The sequence below is a fragment of the Schistocerca serialis genome, chromosome 4, assembly GCF_023864345.2.
Source record: "Schistocerca serialis cubense isolate TAMUIC-IGC-003099 chromosome 4, iqSchSeri2.2, whole genome shotgun sequence".
NCBI lineage: Eukaryota > Metazoa > Arthropoda > Insecta > Orthoptera > Acrididae > Schistocerca > Schistocerca serialis.
Genome location: NC_064641.1, coordinates 68,327,516 through 68,351,761, shown reverse-complemented (window position 1 = coordinate 68,351,761; position 24,246 = coordinate 68,327,516). Strand labels below are relative to the sequence as shown.

The window sequence follows — 24,246 nt, the reverse complement described above, 5'->3', positions numbered from 1 at the left end:
TTGCCTTCAATTGCAACGAGTAGTGCGCGGCAGTCATACTTGACGCCTGCCCACAATATGATTGAGCTACCAGATTGTTGGTGACGTTCCACAGTCATTGATGGGCGACTGTGTTCCCATGTTCGCCTCCATATATGAACAGATTTGTCATCAGGGTGCAAGCTTATTTGCACTTTGTCTGTGAACAGTGTTTGGTCCTTTGGTTTCCAATGTTCATATGCTGTAGCCCATTTTAGATTAGCACCGCTATGATGTGGATAGAGTGGTAGATTCTTGAGAGGTCTTCGGCTGTACAACACCCCCCCCCCCCCCCCCCCCCCCAATCATGAAGTCTCTTGCCCACAGTCTGGGTACTTACGGTAACCGCTGTGGCTTCTTGAAGCTCGTGGTGCGGAGTAGTAGCTGTCTTTGTAGGGTGTATTCGTGTAGATATCATTACATACTGGTCAAGAGCTGTTGTAGTTTTGCATGGATGCCCTTCGCGATGTCAATCTGCTGTTGAATGCGTTTCCTGGAACTTTTTCCGCAGTCTGGATACAGCACTTACTAATGTGAACAATATTCGCAATGTCGTGTCTCATGTTTTCTCCCACCAATGTGATTATTTTGATATGGCCTGCCACGGAGAGCCTTTTCCGAGGCATTGCGCTGCACTACAAGGCACAACTGTGCATTCACGAGAACTCAGCTCTGGTGTACTGCGTTTGTTTGCAAGGCTGCTGATGAGGGAGAATGGCAGCTACAAACGAGTTCGCATTATTTACACAACCGCCTTCCTACATAAACACAAAAGGAACACCCAGAGTGACTGTTGGTGGATAATTTGGAAATGTGCATAACTTTTTTGGTGAGTGTATATGAAGTAACTTCATGTCTTTCAAAATAGATCTGCTACTGTCAAACTACTTGACATACGCTGCAACCTTGATGGATAAGTATCAGCACAAAACAAACTTATTTTAGCCCATATTCATTTTTTGTTATAAGAAAAGCAAAACTGTTTTTTACAGTTGCTTCTGAAATTAAAGTTATTGCACTTTGTTGTAGAAATTGAAATGCTCTCCACTTTGTGTAGGCTACATGTTGAGCATTCTAATTGTTGCATGTCTACTAGATATTAACCAGAGACAGGGATGGACAGTATTTTTATTAACTTTGATGTGTATATGAAATGAATGGAATTGTCCAAGAAGAAGAATGAAACAAGGAAGTTCTTTATAAAAGTAAACAATGCTAGAAGACAATTTGCTCCAATAACCAGCTTGATTAGAGATGAAGAAGGAACATAATAACCGAGAGTAACTAGACTCAGGAAAATTGGCGAAGATACTTTAATGACCTCCTGAATCGAGGGATAGAGCAAGCAGAGGATGTGTCTAATGATTGTGAGCAAGGATTGGATGATGACTAGTTAGTGGATGGCCTAGGGTTAGAGGATGTTAAAAAAACTTTAAGGAAACTGAAGAATAACAAGGCCCCCAGCACTGATAGCATTCCTGCAGAATTGCTAAAATGTGGAGGAGCAACATTAGAGCATTCTCTGTTTGAGCTTGTCACTCTGATTCGGGAACAGGAAAGGATACCAGATAAATGGAATGAAGGAATATTATGTCTCATACATAAAAAGAGCACCTGAATGGAATGTAGAAACCACTGTGGAATCACCCTCCTGAACCTGGAGTACAAGGTGTTACCTAATATATTTCTTATTGGCTGCTCTCACAGGTGGATAAAGAAACTGTAATATACCAAAGCCGATTCGACGAGGAAAGTCAACAATAGACCAGATTACCTGCACCAAATTTTGGATAAAGCATTTGAATGTAGAATAGGAACACATCACCTCTTTATTGACTTTACTGCTGCATGTGACAGCATCGGTAGAAACTGGTTGTTTCGTGCCTTACAGGAGGTGGGGATACACTGAAAGCTCCTGAGAATGGTTAAAACGATTATGTGTGATTTAAGAAGCTGCATTTGATTTTGAGGAAATTACTCAGACCCCCTGGAAACAAAAAATGGGCCATGTCAAGGCGATGGATTAGCACGCTTATTATTTAATGTAGCACTCGAGAAGGTGATTAGAGAAACAGGCCAACAGACCGGGGCACCATCTTCTACAAGTCAGTGCAGATTTTAGCATATGCAGATGACGCAGGCATCATAGCATGGACAGTACCAGCACTGGAAGAAGCTTTTACAGCCTTAGGTCAAGCAAGTAAGAAGATGAATCTTATGATAAATGAAGATAAAACTAAATACATGGCCTGTGAGAAAGCATATCAACCCAGTATGCTGTCAACTTTCAGTGTGAATGGATACACATTTGAAAGAGTTGATAGCTTCAAGTATCTTGGTTCCACAGTCCCTTGCTTTAATGAAATCTCAACTGAAATTAAGGTTAGGCTGATATCAGCAAATAAGACATTTATTTCACCTTGAGTAATTTATTCCATCAAGACTCCTCAGCTGCCCAACAAAATTCGCTATTTATAAAAGCCTTGTTAGACCAGTTCTCACTTATGCTTCGGAAACATGGCCCTTGACAGAAACCGATGCAAGGCTGCTCGATGGATTTGAGAAGAAAGTTTTGAGGAGAATAATTGGCCCGGTGTATGATAGAGAACAATGGAAGAAAAGGCACAATGCAGAATTTTACACTATATATGCCGATGCTCCTGTAACAAAAATCAAATGATCAGGAAGGATCAGATGGGCAGGTCATGTGGCAAGAATGGAGGCGTCTGAGGTGATAAAGAAGACTCTCTTTGTTAATCCAGGAGGACAAAGAGGGCAAAATCGACCTCGAGCAAGGTGGCTGGATGGAGTGGAAGAAGACCTACTGAAGCATGGATGCAGAAATTGGAGGAGAGTAGCATGTGACCCTGAAGTAAGGTGGAAGCTCGTTGGAAAGGCCAAGGTTCGTCCTGGAGTGTAGCACCACAGAAGAAGAAGAAAGAATATTTTTTTCTAACTGCACTTTATAAATATGTGATACACTTTATTCAATAAATTTATTTCCTGTTATTAATAAATATGATCTTAGTAATTAACTTACCAACACAGATAGGTAAAGACAGTGGGAACTGACAATGTTTTCTTTGGTGAAAAAGAGAGAAAATTGAGAAAATAACTGTTTACTTAGTAACAGATGCTCTCTCTGATCATGATACGCATTTAGTTAGGATAGATAAGATATTGCCTTGCAGTATGGATACTCCTCAGTGGAATTCAGTTAGAACAATTAATGACTCAAGGACACGTGTTTTTAAGAACAGTTTACAAGATATAACTTGGGATGAAATTTATAATGAACCAAGTGTTAACATAAAATTTAATCTATTCAGTGATAAAGCTTTACCATTATTTGAAAATATCCTTCTGCAAAAGCTAAAAGAAAGGACATCAAACAACCACATAAAAAACCATGGAACACTAAAGGGATAGTAGAAAGTATAGGGACAAAAAGCTCAAGAGAAAAATCACAGCAGTGTTTTGAAAAGAAACTCTTATAAAATTCAGTCATACAAATGTATCGGCAACTTCTCCCTCTGAAATTAAGAAAATTATATGTTTAAAAAAAAAAAAAAAATAAAAAAAAAAAGAAAAAAACGGAAGACTTGTACTCATATAATAAGCTCTGTCTTCTCTGAAATATGTAATGCATCATTGACTCGGGGCATATTTTCCAGAGAGATTGAAATATGTCATTTTTAAACCTCTCCATAACAAAGATGATAGGAGAGATGTCAGTAACTACTGGCCTGTTTCATTGCTGACACGATTTTCCAAAAGTTTTGAGAAGGTGCTGTCTTCTCGAATAGTATCTCACCAGAGCAACAACATCCTCAGCAAATCACAGTTCCGATTTCATAAGAGTTGTTTTATTAAGAATGCCATTTCCTTGTTCGTTCACAAAGGTTTACAAGCATTAAATAATAAAATAGCACCTATGGGTATTTTCTGTGACCTATTTAAAGGTATTTGACTGCATGAATCACAGTATGCTCTGAGATAAATTAAAGTTTTACGGAGTTGATAGTATAGCCAACCAATGGGTAATATCCTATCTAACCAAAAGAATGCAGAAAGTTTTACTTAGCAAACCAAAAAAATGTATTCCAGGGACATTATACTGATGGGGGAAAAATCAAGTATGGAGTTCTCCAAGGTTCAGTCTTTTAGGTTCATTATTGTTCCTCAAATAAGTAAATGATCTTCTGTCTGATAGACAACAAGCAGAATTAGTTCTTTTTTCAGATGGCTCTACTATTGTAATCAGACTAAGCATACATACAGAAATAAAATAAATGGTAAACTCTTCTTAAAAGTATCATTGACTGGTTTTCTGTGAATGGTCTCACCCTCAATTTTGAAAGGTCGCAACATATTCAGCTATGCACATATATGGGTACAGCACCAATGGTGAGAATTTAAACTGGAATAATTACATTTTGGAAATCTAAAAGCAACTTAGTTCAGCCTCATTTGCAATTAGAATTATTGGAAATCTTGGGGAGGGACAAATTAATAAGTTGACATTTCGTATATTTTCATTCAGTTACATCATATGGAATAACATTCTGGGGTAACTCTCTCTTTAAGAAAGTAAGTCTTCTTCATTGCTCAAAAATGTGCTGTAAGAATAATATGTGGTGCTCATCCATGATCACCTTGTGCTACACGTGCAAACTAAGGTGACACTCAGCACTGGTGAGTGTGGCCATGAATGGGGAATGCCTTTACAATTGCTCCTATCAGCCAATGCACTGAGTGTCATCTTAGTAAAGTAGAAATGTGTTCAATGAGTTTGAAGTTCTGACTACTGTATCACTGTGTATTTATTCTCTCTATCTTCTGCAGTTCAAAAGGAACTATGATGTAAATAATTGCAATACCAGAAGTAAAAATGACATTTATAACATCACATTAAGGTTGTCTTAATGCAAAAAGTGGTGCACAATGCTGCAATGAAAATTTTTGATAAATTATCTGGTGATATAAATTGTCTGACAGACAGCAAAGAGTGAAATTTGAAAACAAACTGAAAAAGCTTCGGCTTGAGAACACCACCTGTTCTGTAAAAGAGTTCCTATTATTGTAGTTTTAAACATGGTGGGTAGGAATTACTAACTCACAAATGTATATTAAAATAAAAAACCTTATAAATGTTCAGTATGTAGCTATATTTACAAATTAATTTGTGATGTGAATGTAAAATGATGTGTTCCACATCATTACTATTTATTGCATAAATCATCCACAGAACATGAAACTAACTATGATGCGCCAGTTGAAAGCTTACATGTGAGACTTCACATTGAATTTTTGATAGAACAGTAGGAGGAACTCAAAGGTTTACAGTGGAAGCATCATCATCTAAGCGATTCGTGAGAGACTAATTTTGATAATTGGATAATAAGATTAGATCTCATGCAGTCTTAGTGTTACTGTCATTGATGAAAGGAGAAAAGGTAACTGTCTGTGCTGTATTTGCTTCCCATAAAGCTTGATGCAGGTAGTATGTAAAGAGCAGTAACGACGTATTGTATAGAACATGAACAAGAATGCACATTTATAGTAGAAACATTTTAGTGGTTTGGAGTGCATGATGACTATTTGAAATTATGAAACGAATTTGAGCTATGGAACAGCTGACCAAAGTATTCATTACAGTAAAAGTGATGAAAGGCTAAATGTGTCAACAATGATGGTATGCTATGTGTGTTGATCTATGAGTTGGGTCACATTACGAAATGAGACAAATATGCTTGTGTGAGGGATAGAGAACGAACGGTAACCTTATAAGCATAAATCGAACAGTTATTTATTTTTCTGTTGCCCCATTGATCATGTCACCGAGACTTCAGATACACAAAAATGCTCATGAAAGCACCGATGTAATAACCGTTGAAAGCGTTACGGAATAGCATTCGTATTTTTTTTCTGTGTACATGAGCTTCCGCATTACTTGTACATATATGCATTGTTCCGAGTATCTATATTACGGGCTAATACGGGCACTCTGATTTAATGTGATGCCTAGGGAAATATCAAAACATAATACGTTTATAGTAGGTCATACAATGAAGTCACACACTTGCACTCTGCTGTTCACACAATATATCTTGTTTCCTTAACTCTGGACCCAGATTTCGACCCGCGTTTATTTACAGAAGTTGCAAAAGTTAGTAGGTAATAGGATACACATTTTTCTTTGCTGACGAACCCGTGGTTCATCAGAACATCAGTTATTTGTTGTTTTAGCCGCTATCGTGTTGTATTTGTCTCCCACAAAGTTGATGCAGCCATGTTTCTTTTTGCGCGTTTGTGCTGCCATCACTTGTCGAACCGGCGCAAGTTTTGTGGGAGAAGCTAAAGCCATTTTGTGACAGTTCACCTATTTAGGCTTGTTTCACCCAAGGAGATTATTTGCAGTTTCTGTTAATGTGAGATGTTTGTGACAGTAAACACTGGAATTGTGTAAGTTGTTGCTGAACTTTGATAATTGTATTGCTCGTGCATTGGGAATGAATTGAGGAGGCGGGTCTAGTGTTGTTTACAAACCAAGATATCGCCGTCATGGGTGGTAGCAACTTTACGTTTTGTGTGCCAGTTGTATGTTGCGTTCCTACAGTTAATTTTAGGAGCGTTCGTCGTACTTTCACTCGAAAGCAATAAGATTGGATTGTAGAGAAGGCACGTAACGCTTAAATGGCACTTCCACTAAATCGAAACCAGTGGTACAGTTTTGCTTCTTTGCAGGAGACTACGCAATCTTCGATGCAAAAGATGAAGTAACTCCATCCCTATATTGGCTATACACGATGACAGACGTCAAGAGGAATGGATCGGGGAAGATATATTGCCATCTTTGCAGATGTTACGAACGTTATCCACGTCAGGTGAGTTGTATGTTTAGTCACGGTACTTTGTCTTCTGTTTCTCCAAGACTGTTTCCAAACGTTTTTAGTGGAGGTTAATGTTTTGCCATAGTGACAAGAATTGTTCAGCTGTCTTGTTTAACTCTTTCTGTAGATGAGAAAAATGCCATCGTGTTCAGTTGTTATCGACATTCCTTTCAGTTTGGCCTTCTGATATTTTAGTACAGTAGACTACAGCCATAACCCCAGTGAGCATTTGTTACGTTGTCGCTATGGGTACACTTTGCTTTATAGTGTTTAAAATTTTCAGCTCACACTTTCCTTATTTTGGTGTCAGTATTTGAGTTGATTATAAATGGGCACCATAGTTTAAAATTTAAGTGGTGTATTTGTCATAAATAATTGTTTATGCTACTGATAGGTACAGTTTTTGCTTGTACTGAGGGTGAGAAACTACTTAAATATAGTACAAAAAAATGCACTATTTGGCTACAGGTTTGATGTGTGCCATGTTACATTGATAATAATTTTTGTTTTCATATTATTTGGAGACATACGCTGTACAGAAATATGTAAGGTTCCTATGTCACTTTTAAGTGTTTGAGAGTATGTTTGACTGCACAGAAAAGAAGCCTTAGATGTTGTTTAATGCTTTGTTCAGGGAGGTTGATAGTCATTGTAGTGTGGGTAATAGCTACTACTGTGTGTCAGTTACTTTGTACATTATGCAAATTTAGTATTTGTCCATGCATTGCAGGAGGTACACATGAGGTGAAAGTGGGAGACTGAAGTTTCAGCAGCATCACATCTGTAAAACTGCCTTTCAAACTTGGTCATCAATCAGTTTTTCAAAACATATCTGAACGTAAGTGTGATTGTAAAATCTTAACAGGAGCTCGCTAATGTTTAATTTCTGCATACAATACCGGTATTTCACAATTTAGTTGAAACCACTTCCAGGCTAATTAATCGAGTAGACTTACAAGCATGATTTCGAAGTGCATGCACTTGCATGGTGGTTGGTTTCTTTTCTCCATTTTACCGTTACCAAACTAAAAAGTAGGTTATCTGATGCTACTGCTTGTCGTGCCCCTTTTCCCTTCTGTAGAAATAAAATAAACCTATCGTGTATAGGTGGTTGACCCAATTTTCCACTTACGTTCATTTTCGTAATCTGGAATTGAAGTAGGTCCTAATAAGGCAAATAGAATAATTTTTCACAGGAACTGTGAGTTACGGCCCAACTTCTAACATCAGCAATGTTAGTGAGTATTGTACTCATATATGAGAACAATTATGTGCTGTAGGTGAAAATCCTTGTTCCCAAGTTTAGCATCTTGAATTAACCCTGGCAATGGTGGTGTTAATAGTGTTAGATATTGATTAGTTAGGAATACTCAAAAGATTCTTCTTTTAGTGGTGATTGTGAGTAACTCATATGCTCATTGTTTTATTCTTAAATTTTACATTTGTTAGGAGGAGATACCTCTCTCTCTCTCTCTCTCTCTCTCTCTCTCTCTCTCTCTCTCTCTCTCTTCCCCCCCCCCTCTCTCTCTTCCCCCCCCCCCTCTCTCTCTCTTCCCCCCCCCCCTCTCTCTCTCTTCCCCCCCCCCCCCCCCTCTCTCTCTCTCTCTCTCTCTCTCTCTCTCTCTCTCTCTCTCTCTCTCTCTCTCTCTCTCTCTCTCTCTTTCCCCCCCCCCCTCTCTCTTCCCCCCCCTCTCTCTCTCTCTTCCCCCCCCTCTCTCTCTCTCTCTCTCTCCCCCTCCCCCCCCCCCCCCCCGTGTGTGTGCATGTGCGTGTGCACTTTTTCACTATTTTCTGTTCTTTTTTACACTTCAATAAGTAGTGCTTCTCATCTCTTGTAATTCAAGTAACAATTTTATGTTTTGGAATGAAATAACTAGGTTCATAAATTTGTTATGTATCCAGTGTACACTGCAGCTGAATTAGAGACCTACCTCATATCATGTAAGAATCTCTTATGCCCTGTTATCTGTGGTGTAATGTGTTGAAACTTGGGACTCCATGAGATGTTGAAGTATTGGGTAGCAATCCTCATTCATGACAGCTGAACCACTGCCTACAGGTTACAGTGATTTGTTGGATATTCATATCAGGTGTGCAAATCTTGCTCAGTATCATCCCAGATGTTCTCTATTTTAATTTCAGATGACTTAGGGAGAGGAACATAAGCGCCCTCATGCGAATGATGGGATCCACAAAACAGTCTAACACAATTTTCGACTGACAGGGTGGTGCATTTTTTTTTTGCGGGAGATACTAACATAAGTAAATGAGAGGCACATTTTGTTCCATTTAAGGAAAATAAATATGTGAAGTTCAAGTGATGCCCTGCTGGCAGGTGTATTATCTCCTGTTATTTGAGACATTTTCGTCAATCTGAGCACATTTTTCCTCCCTTCGAATGCTCATTGGCAGCATTGCTGGACCTGTTCTGGGAATGGCAGCAGAGGTAAATTTTTGGGACAGTGGCTTGTGTACCCACTCTACAGTGAGGTTTTCATTTTGGGTGGTAATGGCTACTGGGTTATTCCATGTCAAACCAACCAATTGTACTACATGATTTGAACCATGACCCTTCAGATTTGGATGATTGTTTTTTCCCCAGGTAATGTATCCACTAACACTAGGGTAAAATTGAAATTTCAAATTTTTCTGACCTTCGGTTTTTGAGTTTCGAGGGTTTGAAAATAAAAAAAAGTCTGTTTTTGATCAATCGATGATTGTTTTAAAATGCTGTAGCTCAAAAACTATACAACCTAAAGAGCTCAAACTTGCGCCATTGTTTTCCTCTTAAAAATTACCTTCAATTTGATATGTAACATGACTATGCTACCTAAATCTGAAAATTTTAAACTATTCCAAAAAAACATTTTTTGAAATTTCCAAAATATGTACCCTTGAATTTTATTAAAAAAAATTGTATGTGTTGTCCAGTCTGACTACATGCATGCAACATTTCAAGATGGGATCTCAATGGGTTCTTGTATAAAATAGTATTTTACTGCCACAATACACACTAGTGAGGTGAAAAGCAGACTATTTCTAGGCTATGAATACTAAGGTAGGCCTATGTAATTCTAACAAACTTAAACTATTACGTTAGCCTTTTTCCCAACATTATCTTATTGTTTGTTAATTCATTAAATGATATAGTGTTGTTTTAATTTAATGTTCACGATTCTTTTAACTATGCATCAGAAGGAAGTGAACATATTTTAATTGGTAATATACATGCTACAAGTTAAAATTTTGAATAAAGCCACTCACCTTCATCCTTAGTTGTAAATGGCAGAGATTATCTTTTTCTTGGTTTTCCAGTTTTACTTGTAATCGTTTACAAGTTCCTTGTATTAGAAATTGGCATATAAGTAAACTCACATGGGAAAAAGATTAACTTGTTGATATTTGCATGGATAGAACTGTATTTCTAATAATAATTGGTATTTAGAAAATTAATACACATGGTATTTATACAACTTAGTGTTTAGTGAGGGTAGGTGTAACGTAATTTAAACGTGCTTCTTTTAGTATCTTTTAAGATATTTTTCCAAAGCAAGAGAAGACAACTTCATTTCGTTAGCACTTAAAGTGTAGGTTCTTCCCGTAGATGTTGTTGGATTTGCTGTTTGTAAAAGAGTATTTCCTGGGGCATCTAATATATCTCTTGGTTGTGGATAGTAAAAAGACTGGACTGGACCCTTTGGGTGTAAAAAATTTATTCGGCACCTGTAATTGTATTTTTCTTCAATGCATCGTGGCGACCAAGAGTCATCATATGCTACTGTCACAAAACCAGCAGCAATATTTTCCACATGTGACGGTGTTATTTGGTTCAGTGTTGTCACATATTCAAGAGACTCATGCAGACTAAAACGATAAGGCTTGACAGTAATTTGACACTCTGTGCAGGGTTTATATGAGTGAAACTTTTGTGTTCCCACAATCGCTTTTGATTCACTAAACTGAGGATGTAAGTATTCTTTGGTCAGTTCATAGTCATCTGTTGTGCAATATACAAAGTCAATTGGCTTCTGTCTCGGGTTCTTCGGCCGACGTTGATCTAATGATTTTTCTGACGTTTCGCCAGCACGAGTGGCTGGCATTGTCAAAGCTTCACCCTCCATTGCCGGTGGTGAACTGGAGGCGAGCTCGCGGCCGCAGACTATATGTACCTGGCGCACCAACGTCCGAGGGCTTCTCCGCGGTCATTTCCGGTGCGGTTCTCCTCTTGCTACCTGCGACGGTCGTTCGCTGCAGTACGGGAAGCCAGGATCCGTTTACCTTAAGGCTTTCCTCTTTCTTGTTGAAACTGTTTGCGTGTTTTTGGATTTCTACAGCTTCTCTGAACAAGCGCTGTTGAATAATCTCCGATTCATCTTTGGAATATTCAGTAATAACTTCTTCAGGGCTCGATTCTGGTAGTAAGTTCTTTTCTAAGCTAGACTTTATTATATTGAGTTTTTTCTTTGTATAGATAGGCACAGCAAACTTTTTCTTCTTTAGTGGTGACTCACCAATGAGTTCCAGTGGCTTGTTCAAATAGTCTACGGAAGATTGAGGATCAATAAAAGAATGGTTTACATTTTCACTACTGCAAGGTAAAACTACTTCTTCTGTTTTGTGTTTGTCACTAACCTTTTTCTACATACATCACATATTTTCATGCCACTAATGATTCCTAAGTCTAGAGAGCACATCCAGTCTGTAACATTTCTTAGTGATTGTTGACGGACTTTCTTATGTTGTACTTTAAAAGGGATACAACATTTAGCAGCAATAATCGTCCAATTCTTCTGAGACGCCATTTCTGTAAGGTAACAAATTCTACTATCAGAAAGGGGTGTGTGTGTGTGTGTGTGTGTGTGTGTGTGTGTGTGTGTGTGTGTGTGTGTGTGTGTGTGTCTATATATAATCTCACACACAACTTAAATAACTACATTTCTATTATTCGGCTCATTCTAGAAAAAATAAATATAGTAAATAATCATATTTTATGATGTTTGATATATTACCACATACATGACACGGCGTACACTAAGACTACACCACTCTATATTAGATCACTTGGACAACTTAACACTAAAACACAGTACAATATAGAGCACTCATAAGTTTTTTTGCTGTGATTATTTCATACACATTTAATGTAGGGTCGAGGCCCCACTTACGGCCACATTAATGCCATGTTTTTAGCTTTTATCATGTTTAACTTCTAGGAAATGAAAATATAATACTTAATCTTACCTCTCAATGAATTTAGTTTCTTCTGATGCTTTGTACAACATGTAGAATACAAAAAACAGATTGTGTGTTGCTTAAAGAAAAACACTACAAAACTCAACATCTGCAACCCAGATCTTTTCATTAAATGGTGACTTCAAACAAGACCAAACAAAGAAATGTTTCTATAGACAATTGAATAGCACATTTCATATTGCTCATTATAATCTATGGTAGGACTGGCTGGTATTCCAAAGGAGCTTAAAATTGCGCCCTTTACATCAGGGTGGCCATAAGTGTGGTAGTGGCGAAAACTAGAGCTTTGACCCTACATGAAAATCTCATGTTTTTATAATAAAAAGTGAATGTCGTATAAATTGTAAGATTCTTAAGTTATTATTTTTTATATATTTTATTCTTGCATTAAAATATCATTTAATGAATTAACAAACAATAAGAGGGTAGTGTTGCATAAAAAGACTAACATAATAATTTAAGTTTATTAGAATTACATAGGCCTACCTTAGCATTTGTTGTTGTTGTTGTTGTTGTTGTGGTCTTCACTCCTGAGACTGGTTTGATGCAGCTCTCCATGCTACTCTATCCTGTGCAAGCTTCATCATCTCCCAGTACCTACTGCAGCCTACATCCTTCTGAATCTGCTTAGTGTATTCATCTCTAGGTCTCCCTGTACGATTTTTACCCTCCACGCTGTTTGCTAATACTAAATTGGTGATCCCTTGATGCCTCAGAACATGTCCTACCAACTGATCCCTTCTTCTAGTCAAGTTTTGCCACAAACTCCTCTTCTCCCCAATTCTATTCAATACCACCTCATTAGTTATGTGATCTACCCATCTAATATTCAGCATTCTTCTGCAGCACCACATTTCGAAAGCTTCTGTTCTCTTCTTGTCTAAACTATCTATCGTACATGTTTCACTACCATACATGGCTAAACTCCATACAAATAATTTCAGAAAAAGACTTCCAGATATTTGAATGTATACTCGATGTTAACAAATTTCCCTTCTTCAGAAATGCTTTCCTTGCCATAGCCAGTCTAGATTTAATATCCTCCCTACTTCGACCCTCATCAGTTATTTTGCTCCACAAATAGCAAAACTCCTTTACTATTTTAAGTGTCTCATTTCCTAATCTAATTCCCTCGGCATCACCCGATTTAATTCGACTACATTCCATTATCCTCGTTTTGCTTTTGTTGATGTTCATCTTATACTCTCCTTTCAAGACACTGTTCATTCCGTTCAACTGCTCTTCCAAGTCCTTTGCTGTCTCTGACAGAATTACAATGTCATCGGTGAACCTCAAGGTTTTTATTTCTTCTCCATGGATTTTAATACCTACTTCGAATTTTTCTTTTGTTTCCTTTACTGCTTGCTCAATATACAGATTGAATAACAATGGGGAGAGGCTAAAACCCTGTCTCACTCTCTTCCCAACCACTGCTTCCCTTTCATGCCCCTTGACTCTTATAACTGCCATCTGGTTTCTGTACAAATTGTAAATAGCCTTTCGCTCCCTGTATTTTACCCCTGCCGCCTTCAGAATGTGAAAGAGAGTATTCCAGTCAACATTTTGAAAAGCTTTCTCTAAGTCTACAAATGATGGAAACGTAGGTTTGCCTTTCCTTAATCTATTTTCTAAGGTAATTCGTAGGGTCAATATTGCCTCACGTGTTCCCACATTTCTAGGGAACCCAAACTGATCTTCCCTGAGGTAGGCTTCTACCAGTTTTTCCATTCGTCTGTAAAGAATTCGTGTTAGTATTTTGCAGCTGTGGCTTATTAAACTGATAGTTCAGTAATTTTCACATCTGTCAACACCTGCTTTCCTTGGCATTGTAATTATTATATTCTTCTTGAAGTCTGAGGGTGTTTCGCCTGTCTCATACATCTTGCTCACCAGATGGTAGAGTTTTGACAGGACTGGCTCTCCCAAGGACGTCAGTAGTTCCAATGGAATGTTGTCTACTCCTGGGGCCTTGTTTGCACTTAGGTCTTTCAGTGCTCAGTCAAACTCTTCATGCAGTATCATATCTCCCATTTCATCTTCATCTACATCCTCTTCCATTTCCATAATATTGCCCTGAAGTACATCGCCCTTGTATAGACACTATATATACTCCTTCCACCTTTCTGCTTTCCCTTCTTTGCGTAGAACTGGGTTTCCATCTGAGCTCTTGATATTCATACAAGTGGTTCTCTTTCTCCAAAGGTCTCTTTAATTTTCCGGTAGGCAGTATCTAGGGGCATGAGATATTTTGCATTTGCAAGGTGGGGTACTAAGTAGAAAAGGTGAGGAACCACTGTGGTAACCAAGTATAAGCAGTGAGCAGTCCAATGAAGACTTTATTTGTAGATGGTTGTATGATTAGCTGTGCAACCTAAGTATTATACCCTCACTCCCTCACCTCTTCAATTTCAGTTGACACTTCAGAGACTGGAAGATTAGGTACAAAAGACAAGTTTTTAACAGATAAAACAGTGCGCACTCATTTTAATTGTGTCTAGGTGTGGCACCTTTGATTAGTAATCAAAACAACCTCAGTCCCGGGTTTGAAATCCATGTCAGCTTAAATTTTAATTAACAATCAGCATTGGTGTCTGATGACTTCCGGCATAAGAAGTCACCCTCATTCTGCCAATGGCCTTGTCAAAGAGGATGGAGGAGTGGACAGAGGATCAGGACACACTCTTGCCCTTGTGGTTAGAAACTGTCCTTATCGGTGGAAGAATCAGGAATGATCAAGTTCATGAGGACGCAGAAGGCTATGGAAACCACTGCATTAAAGACACATAACATGTATTCCACAGGACACTTGATCTAAAATGGAAAAAGTGTCATGACGATCTCTACATTTACAAAAGAATCCAGAATAGTCCCCCATTTGGAAGGGGAAGTGACCAGGAGAAAAAGATTGAATAACCAGCGAAAGGATAATGTTCCATGACTCGGGGCAATGTCAGAAGCTTGAATGTGGCTGGGAAACTAGAAAATCTGAAAAGGGAAATGCAAAGGCACAATGTAGATATGTATCAGTCATCAAAGTCAAAGTGAAAGGGAAAGAAGACAAGGATGTATGGTCAGATGAGTGTAGGGTAATCTCAATAGCAGCAGAAAATGGTATAATCGGATTAGGATTTGTTATGAATAGGAAGGAAGGGCAGTGAGTGTGTTAATGTGAACAGATCAGTGATTGGTTTGTTCTCATCAGAATTGACAGCAAACAAACACCAACATTGGTAGTTCATGTATACATACTGACGTTGCAAGCTCAAGATGAAGAGATAAGTAACTATATGAGGATAATGAAAGGGTTATACAGTAAGTAAAGGGAGATTAAAATCTTAATAGTCGTGGGTGACTGGAATGCAGCTATAGGGGAAGAAGTAGAAGAATGGGTTACAGGAGAATATGGGCATGGGACAAGACATGAAAGAGGAGAAAGACTAATTCAGCTGTGCAATAAATTTAGGTAGTACTGGTCAATACTCTGTTCAAGAAACACAAGAGGAGGTTGTATACTTGGAGAAAACCGGGTGATAGAGGAGATTTCGATTAGATTACATCACGGTCAGGCAGAGATTCCAAAATCGGATACTGAACTGAACTGTAAGGGTACCCAGGAGCAGATATAGACTCAGATAACAATTTAGTAGTGATGAAGAGTAGGCTGAAGTTTAAGAGATTAGTTAGGAAGAACCAATGTGCAAAGAAGGTGGGTTATGGAAGTACTAAGGAATGCCAAACATGCTTGAAGCTCTCTAACTGGATGTATATGCTCCGGGACAACCAGGAAAAACCTGGGAACTTTTTCATCCTGTAGAAAACTGGGAAAAACTGGGAATTTTTCGTTGTTTTAGTTTTCAGTTAAGTTTTCGTAGTTTTGACTGGTAAAATTGATGCTGTAACAAAGAATTTTACTTTAGCCTGTTATTGCAATGAAATAGTGCAGCAGTAAAACATAAATGAGAAAAAAAAACATAAGTTTCAAAGGAAATGTGCTATTTACAGCAACAGAAGGCGGCACACACACACAAGCGTCTGCAAACAGCAAAACGAGTCAAAGGCTTCAGAACAAAGACTATGCAATACTTCATAACAACAAACTGCTTCCGATGGGTCTTGGGTTAACATTGGGTTTGTTTGAGCAGTTGAGTGGCATACAAGCAGTACCTTCTCCTGCTTCCGGCTACTTGAAGTGCGGCTGTTAGCTGTATCCAAGGTAACTAGATGTGAGCTGTATCAGCAGTAGCAATAAGCAGCCAGTTGCTACCCAGAAAGAATTTTTCTGGCACACCCAAGCTGCCAGATCTCATTTGCACAGAACAGTCTGAATTTTAGTGAGATGAGGGGTAGTCTCCATGTGAACCGTACTTATTGTTTAGGGATTTTGATGCTTTCTCTTATTTTACAGCTCTCAAGAACAAAATGGATTTCTGTGATCTGGAGCTATAGAGTGAATTAAAATATTCACATAATTACAGAATGCTAAAATACGTTGTTAGTTTGTTTTCTGATTTTAATTTCCAGGGTTTTGACAGTCAGGTATTAATTGCCTTGCAGAACAGTGAAGGTATTGTTGTTGATTTGCTAAAAAAAATTTGGCTTTAATTAACCTTTCCCGCAGAGACAACCAATTTATCTGAAACACTATTGGCTAGTGTCAGCTGTTTGCGGAATTTATAATGCACTTTTGGTACACATGAGATTATGCCATAATGAAGAACTAAACATGAGATAATACAGTACTAGTACTCCAAGCAAATTTGCATTCTGAAAACCACACTTAAAAGTTTGTAAAGTTGGGGCCTACTTCTTTGTGAATCTGGACATACGAATGTATATGTTGTGCATTTTAGTATTGTTTACGAAATTCTGATGCCCTTGGATGACATAATGTCAGATCTCTTAATGCCATATACGTACAAACATATTGTGTACCTACGTCATTGTAACTGTGCAGCCCACAGTAACGCCGTTTTCTGCCGCTCTCAGACAGCTGCTGAAACGAGTTCTAACAGGTTGCAGAAAAATATTGCAGTTGGTCATTTGAAAAGTGTTACTTTCAAAGTACATTTTATTTTACGCAACATGAGTTACATTACGTGTGCAAATGTTCTTTGAATTTCTTAAATTACAGAGCGTTTGATTGTCATTTAAAGCTTAATACTTTGAGAGCCCGATACTTAGAAGATTTACATGCCTGGAAGACTAGGCATTTACGTCATTACTTAAAATTTTACTGGCACATTTGTGTGATGTATTGAAGTGTACCACACACAAAAAAGACAAATGTTACATGTGAAAGCTTAGCTTTTCTTGTACCTATACTACGTACATTAATTTATACCATTAACTTCTCCTATTTGTGTGTTCGCGCTACGTAATTGTTGTTGCTACACGCTGACTACATCAGATATCCTATACTCTAAATCACTACATTTACATGTGACATATCGTCTGAAACAGAAAAACAAAATTTTGGAAACTGTTTTTCGCTTTCGTGTTTACATGTTAGTGTCTGAAGTGGATTTGCTAGCCCAGTTAACTACAGTGCCTGAGAAACAGCAGATATAGTTTGATTTAGTCAGCACAATCGCTATTTCTCTTCAATTAGACAAGGTTACAGAGCTTCAGTCTAATATTTCTATTTAGCCTTCGCTGTACAAAAAGCCACCTTGTCAATATTATGCCGCATGGGGTAGCCGTACAGTCTGAGGCGCTTGGCGCTTTGCCACAGTTCGCGCTGCCCCCCCCCCCCCTCCCCCCCCCCCCCCCCCCCCCCCCCCCCACACACACACACACACACACACACACACCCATCAGAAGTTTTAGTCCTCCCTCGGGCATGGGTGTGTGTGTTATCCTTAGCGTAAGTTAGTTTAAGGTAGATTCAGTAGTGTGTAAGCCTAGGGACTGTTGACTTCATGTTTGGTCCCATAGGAACTTAACCACCACAACAAGACAAAACCTGACATCCCCTGCATGTTTTAATATTGGATGCGTTTACATGGAAGTGAAAATAGATTGCGAAACTGGAAAACCGGCAACCAGAAGCAGATTTCCAGAATCAATTTTGAAGTGTTTACATGACCACCCAGAAGTGGTATCGGGAGATTGGTTTACAAAATCCAGTAAACGCGATGAATACCTGCTATCATCAGTTGGCGAGATCACGTGACATGAGCTATGATTGGCTTACAAAAGCACATCACATTCTCGATCTCAGTGCTTCGGAAACTACTGTTCTATGTTTGGTGGAATTCGACTGTATACTTTAATAATATGAAAATATGCAGTGTATATATAGCTGCAAATGAAAGACCTTTCCAAAACGATTCCCCACCCCACCCTCGCCCGGGGTTCTTTTTCTTTTCCTAAAGTAGTGAGAGGTTCTACGCCAGTGTATAAAACCTTAACCATTCAAAAGAGTGTTAAGTTTTACGATCCCGAGGGAAACTATAGTGTCCTTAACACGAAAAAAGCATATTTTCACCCAGCAGAAAGTGTGTTTTTTAACTGGGAAAACCAGTAAACCACATCGATTAAAAATCTAGGTTTACAATTGCAAAGCAACATGAAATAGAACGTGTGTGTAAGGATGGTAGCAGGGAAACTGATTGCTTGACTTCAGTTTATTGGCAGAATTTTAGGAGAGTGTGGTTCATCTGTAAAGGAGGCTGTGTATAGAACAATAGTTTGATCAATGCTTCAGTACTGCTCAAGTGTTTGGGATCCCCACGAGATTAAAGGAAAACATCAAAACAGTTCAAAAGTGTGATGTTAGATTTGTTACCGGCCAATTCGTACATGACATGAGTGTTACAGAGATCCTTTGTGAACTGAAATGGGAATCGCTGGAGGGAAGTATGTTGTTCTTATGGAACAGTATTGAGAAAATTTTAGAGGACCAGCATTTGAAGCTGACAAGAGAATCATTATACTGCCACCAATGTACATTTCATGTACTGTATTTACTCGAATCTAAGCTGCACTCGAATCTAAGCCGCACCTGAAAAATGAGACTCGAAATCAAGGAAAAAAATTTTTCCCGAATCTAAGCTGCACCTGAAATTTGAGACTCGAAATTCAAGGGGAAAGAAAAGTTTTAGGTTGCACCTCCAAATCGAAACAAAGTTCGTCTAGTTGTAATATGAGACACAATTTAGGTCGAATGAATGATGATACAGCTGCAGTAGTTTGGTTCGAGTCGTAAGCTTAGCAGTTACGGTTTACCAGGTAGCCATTGCTACGCGTCACTCGCTCCGTCCGTTTTTATACGGATATCCTTCCTTTTTCACGTGCTTCGTCTTGTTTGAATTGATTGCTTATTTTTCTTTGATCTGATAACTGCCGTTCTCTTTATTATAGGTGTTTACGTCACTCCAAGCTGAAAATGCATTACTGCACTGTGTCATGCATTGTTTGTCGCATTCTGATAGTGCGTGTTTACGGCCTGTCGCCGCTCGCGGCGTGGCTTGCTTTTGTGCGCGCTACCGCCGCTTGCAAATAAAAAATAGAGAGGAGTCGTCTCATCAGCGAAACATTTGTTGTTACTTACACTACTGCTTTCTTTGATAATGATCAACAAGAACCAAATAACAGACAGCGTATGATAGATGATGTTCTGAACGAAATTTTAGCGAAAATTTTTCTCCGTTCCAAAATCTTTGCAGGCGCCTCTTTAGTTCATTACATTCTGCACAGAAAAGAGACATCTTAGATTTAAAAATCTAGTCAGTTGCCGTGCTTCATTTCTGACTGTATCACTATCAGGCATAAGAATAATACGAATATAAACATGACATGATATGTATATTCTTCCCTGTTTGCTGTTGTCTCACTCTAGTTTCGTAATTTATTAGGCAGACAGGATTTAAATGAGATAGTAGCAAACACGAAACAATACATGGCAAAATGTTTATATTCGTATTAATCTTATGGCGAAGAGAATACTACATGTGATTCATAATTCATAATAGCTCCTATTAGCAACCATCTCTTCTCACAGTAGGAAAAAATTCAAAACGTAGAGTTGGCCATATTGACAAACATCCCAAACAGTCTTGCCAGTCGGATTTTCGTAGTACATTGAAATGCTGCTACATTCGAAGATCAACAATACAGAATTTGTATTTACTTCGTTGGATAATGTACCAAAATGCAGTGGTCGAAACTCTGGGCGGAGGAAAAAGGCTCGTCTTCCACTTTTTTTTTTTAAATTTATTTACTGACGCAGAGATTTTGGTGCCAGTATGTACCTTTGTGCCTACAAAGCATGCCTGTGTGGCGCTACATATATTCGACGGCAGAAGTTAGTTGTGGCGGCACCCACCAACATTTTTCAGAACTCCCGCTTGCTTTGCTCTCGATTCTAAGCCGCAGGCGGTTTTTTGGATTACAAAAACCGGAAAAAAAGTGTGGCTTAGATTCGAGTAAATACGGTAAGCACCACCAAGATAAGATGACCAAATTTAGGGCTCATACTGAGGCATGTAGACAGTCATTTTTCTCTCTATTTGTGTGTGGAACAGGAAAGCAAATGACAGATAGTGATGCAAGCTACATCCTGCCATGCACCAGTGTTTTTACTGAGGTGACACCACCCAAGGGGACATCAGTGTTGAGCTACAAGCAAACCTCATGGCTTGTGAGACAGATGTCGAACATCTTCTATGACTTGCTGAGTGCCCTGCAGAACATCTGCATAGTGTGTCCAGCAGAGAATCTTGCTTGGGATGCACTGTTTCCTCTACAAAAGGAAGATAAATAGGTGGTTTGCATGCTGACTCAAGAACAGTAAATGGCTTGAAACATTTGTATAAGGTGATTAGCAACAGCCAATAAATATTACGTAAGGTTCATGGTGCCCAGACAGTCTGAAAATATAGCTTTATTCCATGACCGGTTTTGATCTCAGATCATCAATATCAGTACTTTACATTTTGTGAATGTGTTAGAAATTCATAGTGTTATCCCCTATAACCTATTAAGAAATGCTTACTTTTCCTGATAACCTATTAAGAAGTTTTCACTTCTAACATGGCTTCACCTTCCTTTCCAAATTCCATCCCTAGTAAGTCCAACATCATTTCTCTGGGACAGCTACCTGTAACGTGAAAAACAATCCAGACCTTATCATCTTTCCCATGGACAATGGTTCTGTTACTGTGGTCATGATTCATACTGTCTGTGTGGTTGAGGTTCCCCATCAAATTTCCAACACCTGTGCATACAAACCTTCCAACTCTGATCCCATCCCAACAGTCCACACGACATGATGTTCAGCAGCTCCTCAAGGCCTTGGAACCATCCCAAAACATGATATGAATCAGTCTCCTTCCTCACAACTGCAACCCCCTGCACTCTCTGTGTACCTACTCCCCAAACCCAATCCCACAGGTCTCCCTCCTGATTATCTCATTGTGGATGGGTACAATTCACCTACAAAACAAATCACCACCTTTGTTGACCAACACATCCAAACTATTGTGTGTAACCTCCAATCTTACATTCAAGAAACAGCTCACTTCTTTCATTGCCTTACCACAGTTACTGTCCCGTTTTTACCAGGCTCCCTTGTTCGTCACTTTGCTTGAAAATTCCTCTTAACACCACCATCCCTCATGCTCGTTGGCTTGCAGCCGAGGAACACCTTCTCCAGTGTCCTTCTGATACCAAACATATCACCTCTTTCCTAATCCTTCTAGCCAGTCACACTATGACCCACAATTAATTCACTTTGAAGGCCAAATTTATAAACAAATCTATGCCTCTGCTGTGAGTACTTACATGGCACTATCTTATGAAAACATATTTATAGGTCTTCTGGAGGAACCTTTCTTATACAATCAACACGTGAAACCATTTATGTGATTCAGATACGTTGATGACATTGTCATGATCAGGACTCGTGGAAAATACAACCTTCAGTCTTTCTTCATAACCTCAATACCTACTCCCAGTTCCACTTCACCTGGTCCTTCATAACTCAACAAAGCACCTTCCTTGATGTTGATCTCCCCTCTCAAATGGCTCTGTAAGAATGTCTGTTCACATCAAGCACACCAGCCATTCACGGTACCTCAACTTTTACAGCTGTAACCTATTCCATGCTATAAAGTCTGTTCCATACAGCCTGCCATGCGTAGATGCCACATCTGCAGTGGAAAGCAGGACCTGTCAGTGTACCAATAACTTTACCAGAGTCTCTATTGACAGACAATATACTATCCAGCACATTCATAAACCAATCTCCTGTGTCATTTCCTTGTTTGACCTAGTAAATCTATTAACCAGCTTCCAACGAGACCTCTGATAACCCAGTATCACCCTGGCCATGAAAATCTCAACCACATCCCTTCGACTACTACTTATTATTCCGTGGTTCAGGGGTATCCTACCCGGTAATGTCAATTCTGATTGCAGTGGACACAACCTCTTTGAAATTGGACCAGGTATTAATAGCAATGTGCTGCCTGATTGGATGAAACCTATTTGTTACACCAGGTCAATGGTTGTCTGGATATGCAGACACGCATGTGAATGGTTGCTTGAAACATGCACTGCGTCACAAATGCAGGACAGTATTATTCTACGGGGGTACACTAACCTGGGCTTCCATGGTATTGATTGAAGGCATGATGACAGCTGTCAGCTATCTAAACATTATTGTTGATACATCTGTATTCCTTCGTGCTTGAAGCTTTCCATCATGGTGATTGCATTTTGCAGCTGGATAACTATCTGTGTCAAAGGCCAGAATTCTGTTCCATTGGTGAGTCAAGCATAGTAGTGATCTCAAAATGTGTGTCACCAAATTCACACCTGATTTGAACCTGTTGGGACACATGAGACGCTGTTGGGCGCCTGTAATATTAGTGTTTTGACTCATCAGTGTACGTGTATAGTTAGTGAACTTTCCCAGACACTTTGAACCTCATGGTCCTTAATATTTCTTTGATCCGCAGCTTTGATAATCAGTTCTTCTGAGACGTACTTTAATGGAAAGGGTGTCTGCCAAAAAAGTCTTAAAAGATATTTCTTGGAATTATGTTGCATCTGGAATGGCATACATCTGTAGTGTGGTGGAAGTTTTTCCTACTGTTTGCTGGACACTTCAAACAGTTATCCTTCAAGGGACTACTCTGTTGGAAGTTACTAATAAAAAAAGTATATTGTTGTGAAGAGCAGTGTTTGGAAAGAGGCTGTGCAAGTGATGGCTTAGCAGTGTAACTGGTTGCTTTCAAAAGTGTTGACTGTACTGGAACACTAGGGCAGCATCAGTGAGTAAGTGAGTGAGATCAAATATGTGACATTCCATTCCATTGTAACATTTGCTGAAATCCTTTGTCAGTTTTGAAGGCAGCTTGTCTCTAAATTGGGAAGACAACCATGAAATGTATTGCCTTGTGAGAGTGAAGATGTGTTAATTTATTAAGAGAAACAGTAGATATTAGTCACTCAAAAAGAAATGAGTTTGAGACTATAAAATGAAATCTGCTTAAAGGATTGTAAAGTTTTAAACATGACTGCTTGGTTCAGTATCGTTTATGAATTAAAATTGAAATAAATGAGCCTTAGGTCACAATTTTTAGTTTTATTAACCAGGTTTCAATACTTCTAAGAGTGCCTTCATCATAATTTAAACTTTTAAGTGGCCTGTAACATAATTACAAATTTATGAGAAAAGAGATTTTTTGTATAAAAGTGTAAGTACTGACTAACAATAAAAGACAGAGGCAGTTTACATGTCACGTATAAAATAAATAACAGGCCAGAAGGGCTTTAGCCACAAAACTTTTTTAAAGAGTGCGGGAAGGTGAGCCACTATGGGCTGCTCATACCTGTACAATCACAGTTGCGATGTTCCACATAGAACTTGTGTACTCTTAAACACACACACACACACACACACACACACACACACACACAAAATTGCATCACCTCGGTTCTGGGAGTTCCGGAACCTGTACAGAAAATTGGAATAGAGATCAACATAAACATCATTTCCACCCTTTTTATTGCTCATGAAAACCACACATTGCATGTTGTACCACAATGCAGCGAGACCTTCAGAGGTGGTAGTCCA

The 24,246-nt window shown here is 38.8% G+C and overlaps 1 protein-coding gene across 8 annotated transcripts in view; it reads left to right on the top strand.

Moving 5' to 3' along the window:
* LOC126473649 (uncharacterized) overlaps positions 1–24,246 on the top strand; it is a 104,281-nt gene that overhangs the window by 12,049 nt on the left and 67,986 nt on the right. For 4 of the 8 annotated variants that reach the window (XM_050100872.1, XM_050100868.1, XM_050100870.1 and 1 more), the window contains exons 1-2: positions 6,768–6,905; positions 7,642–7,749. Coding sequence is in view for 3 of the 8 variants with exons in the window: in XM_050100867.1 (XP_049956824.1) it covers positions 6,828–6,905 (78 nt within the window). In the remaining 5 variants the exon portion in view is untranslated. Of the gene's footprint in view, positions 1–6,344; positions 6,484–6,765; positions 6,906–7,641; positions 7,750–24,246 lie in introns of those variants that run through there. The other 4 variants (XM_050100867.1, XM_050100864.1, XM_050100865.1 and 1 more) reach the window with 3 other exon arrangements.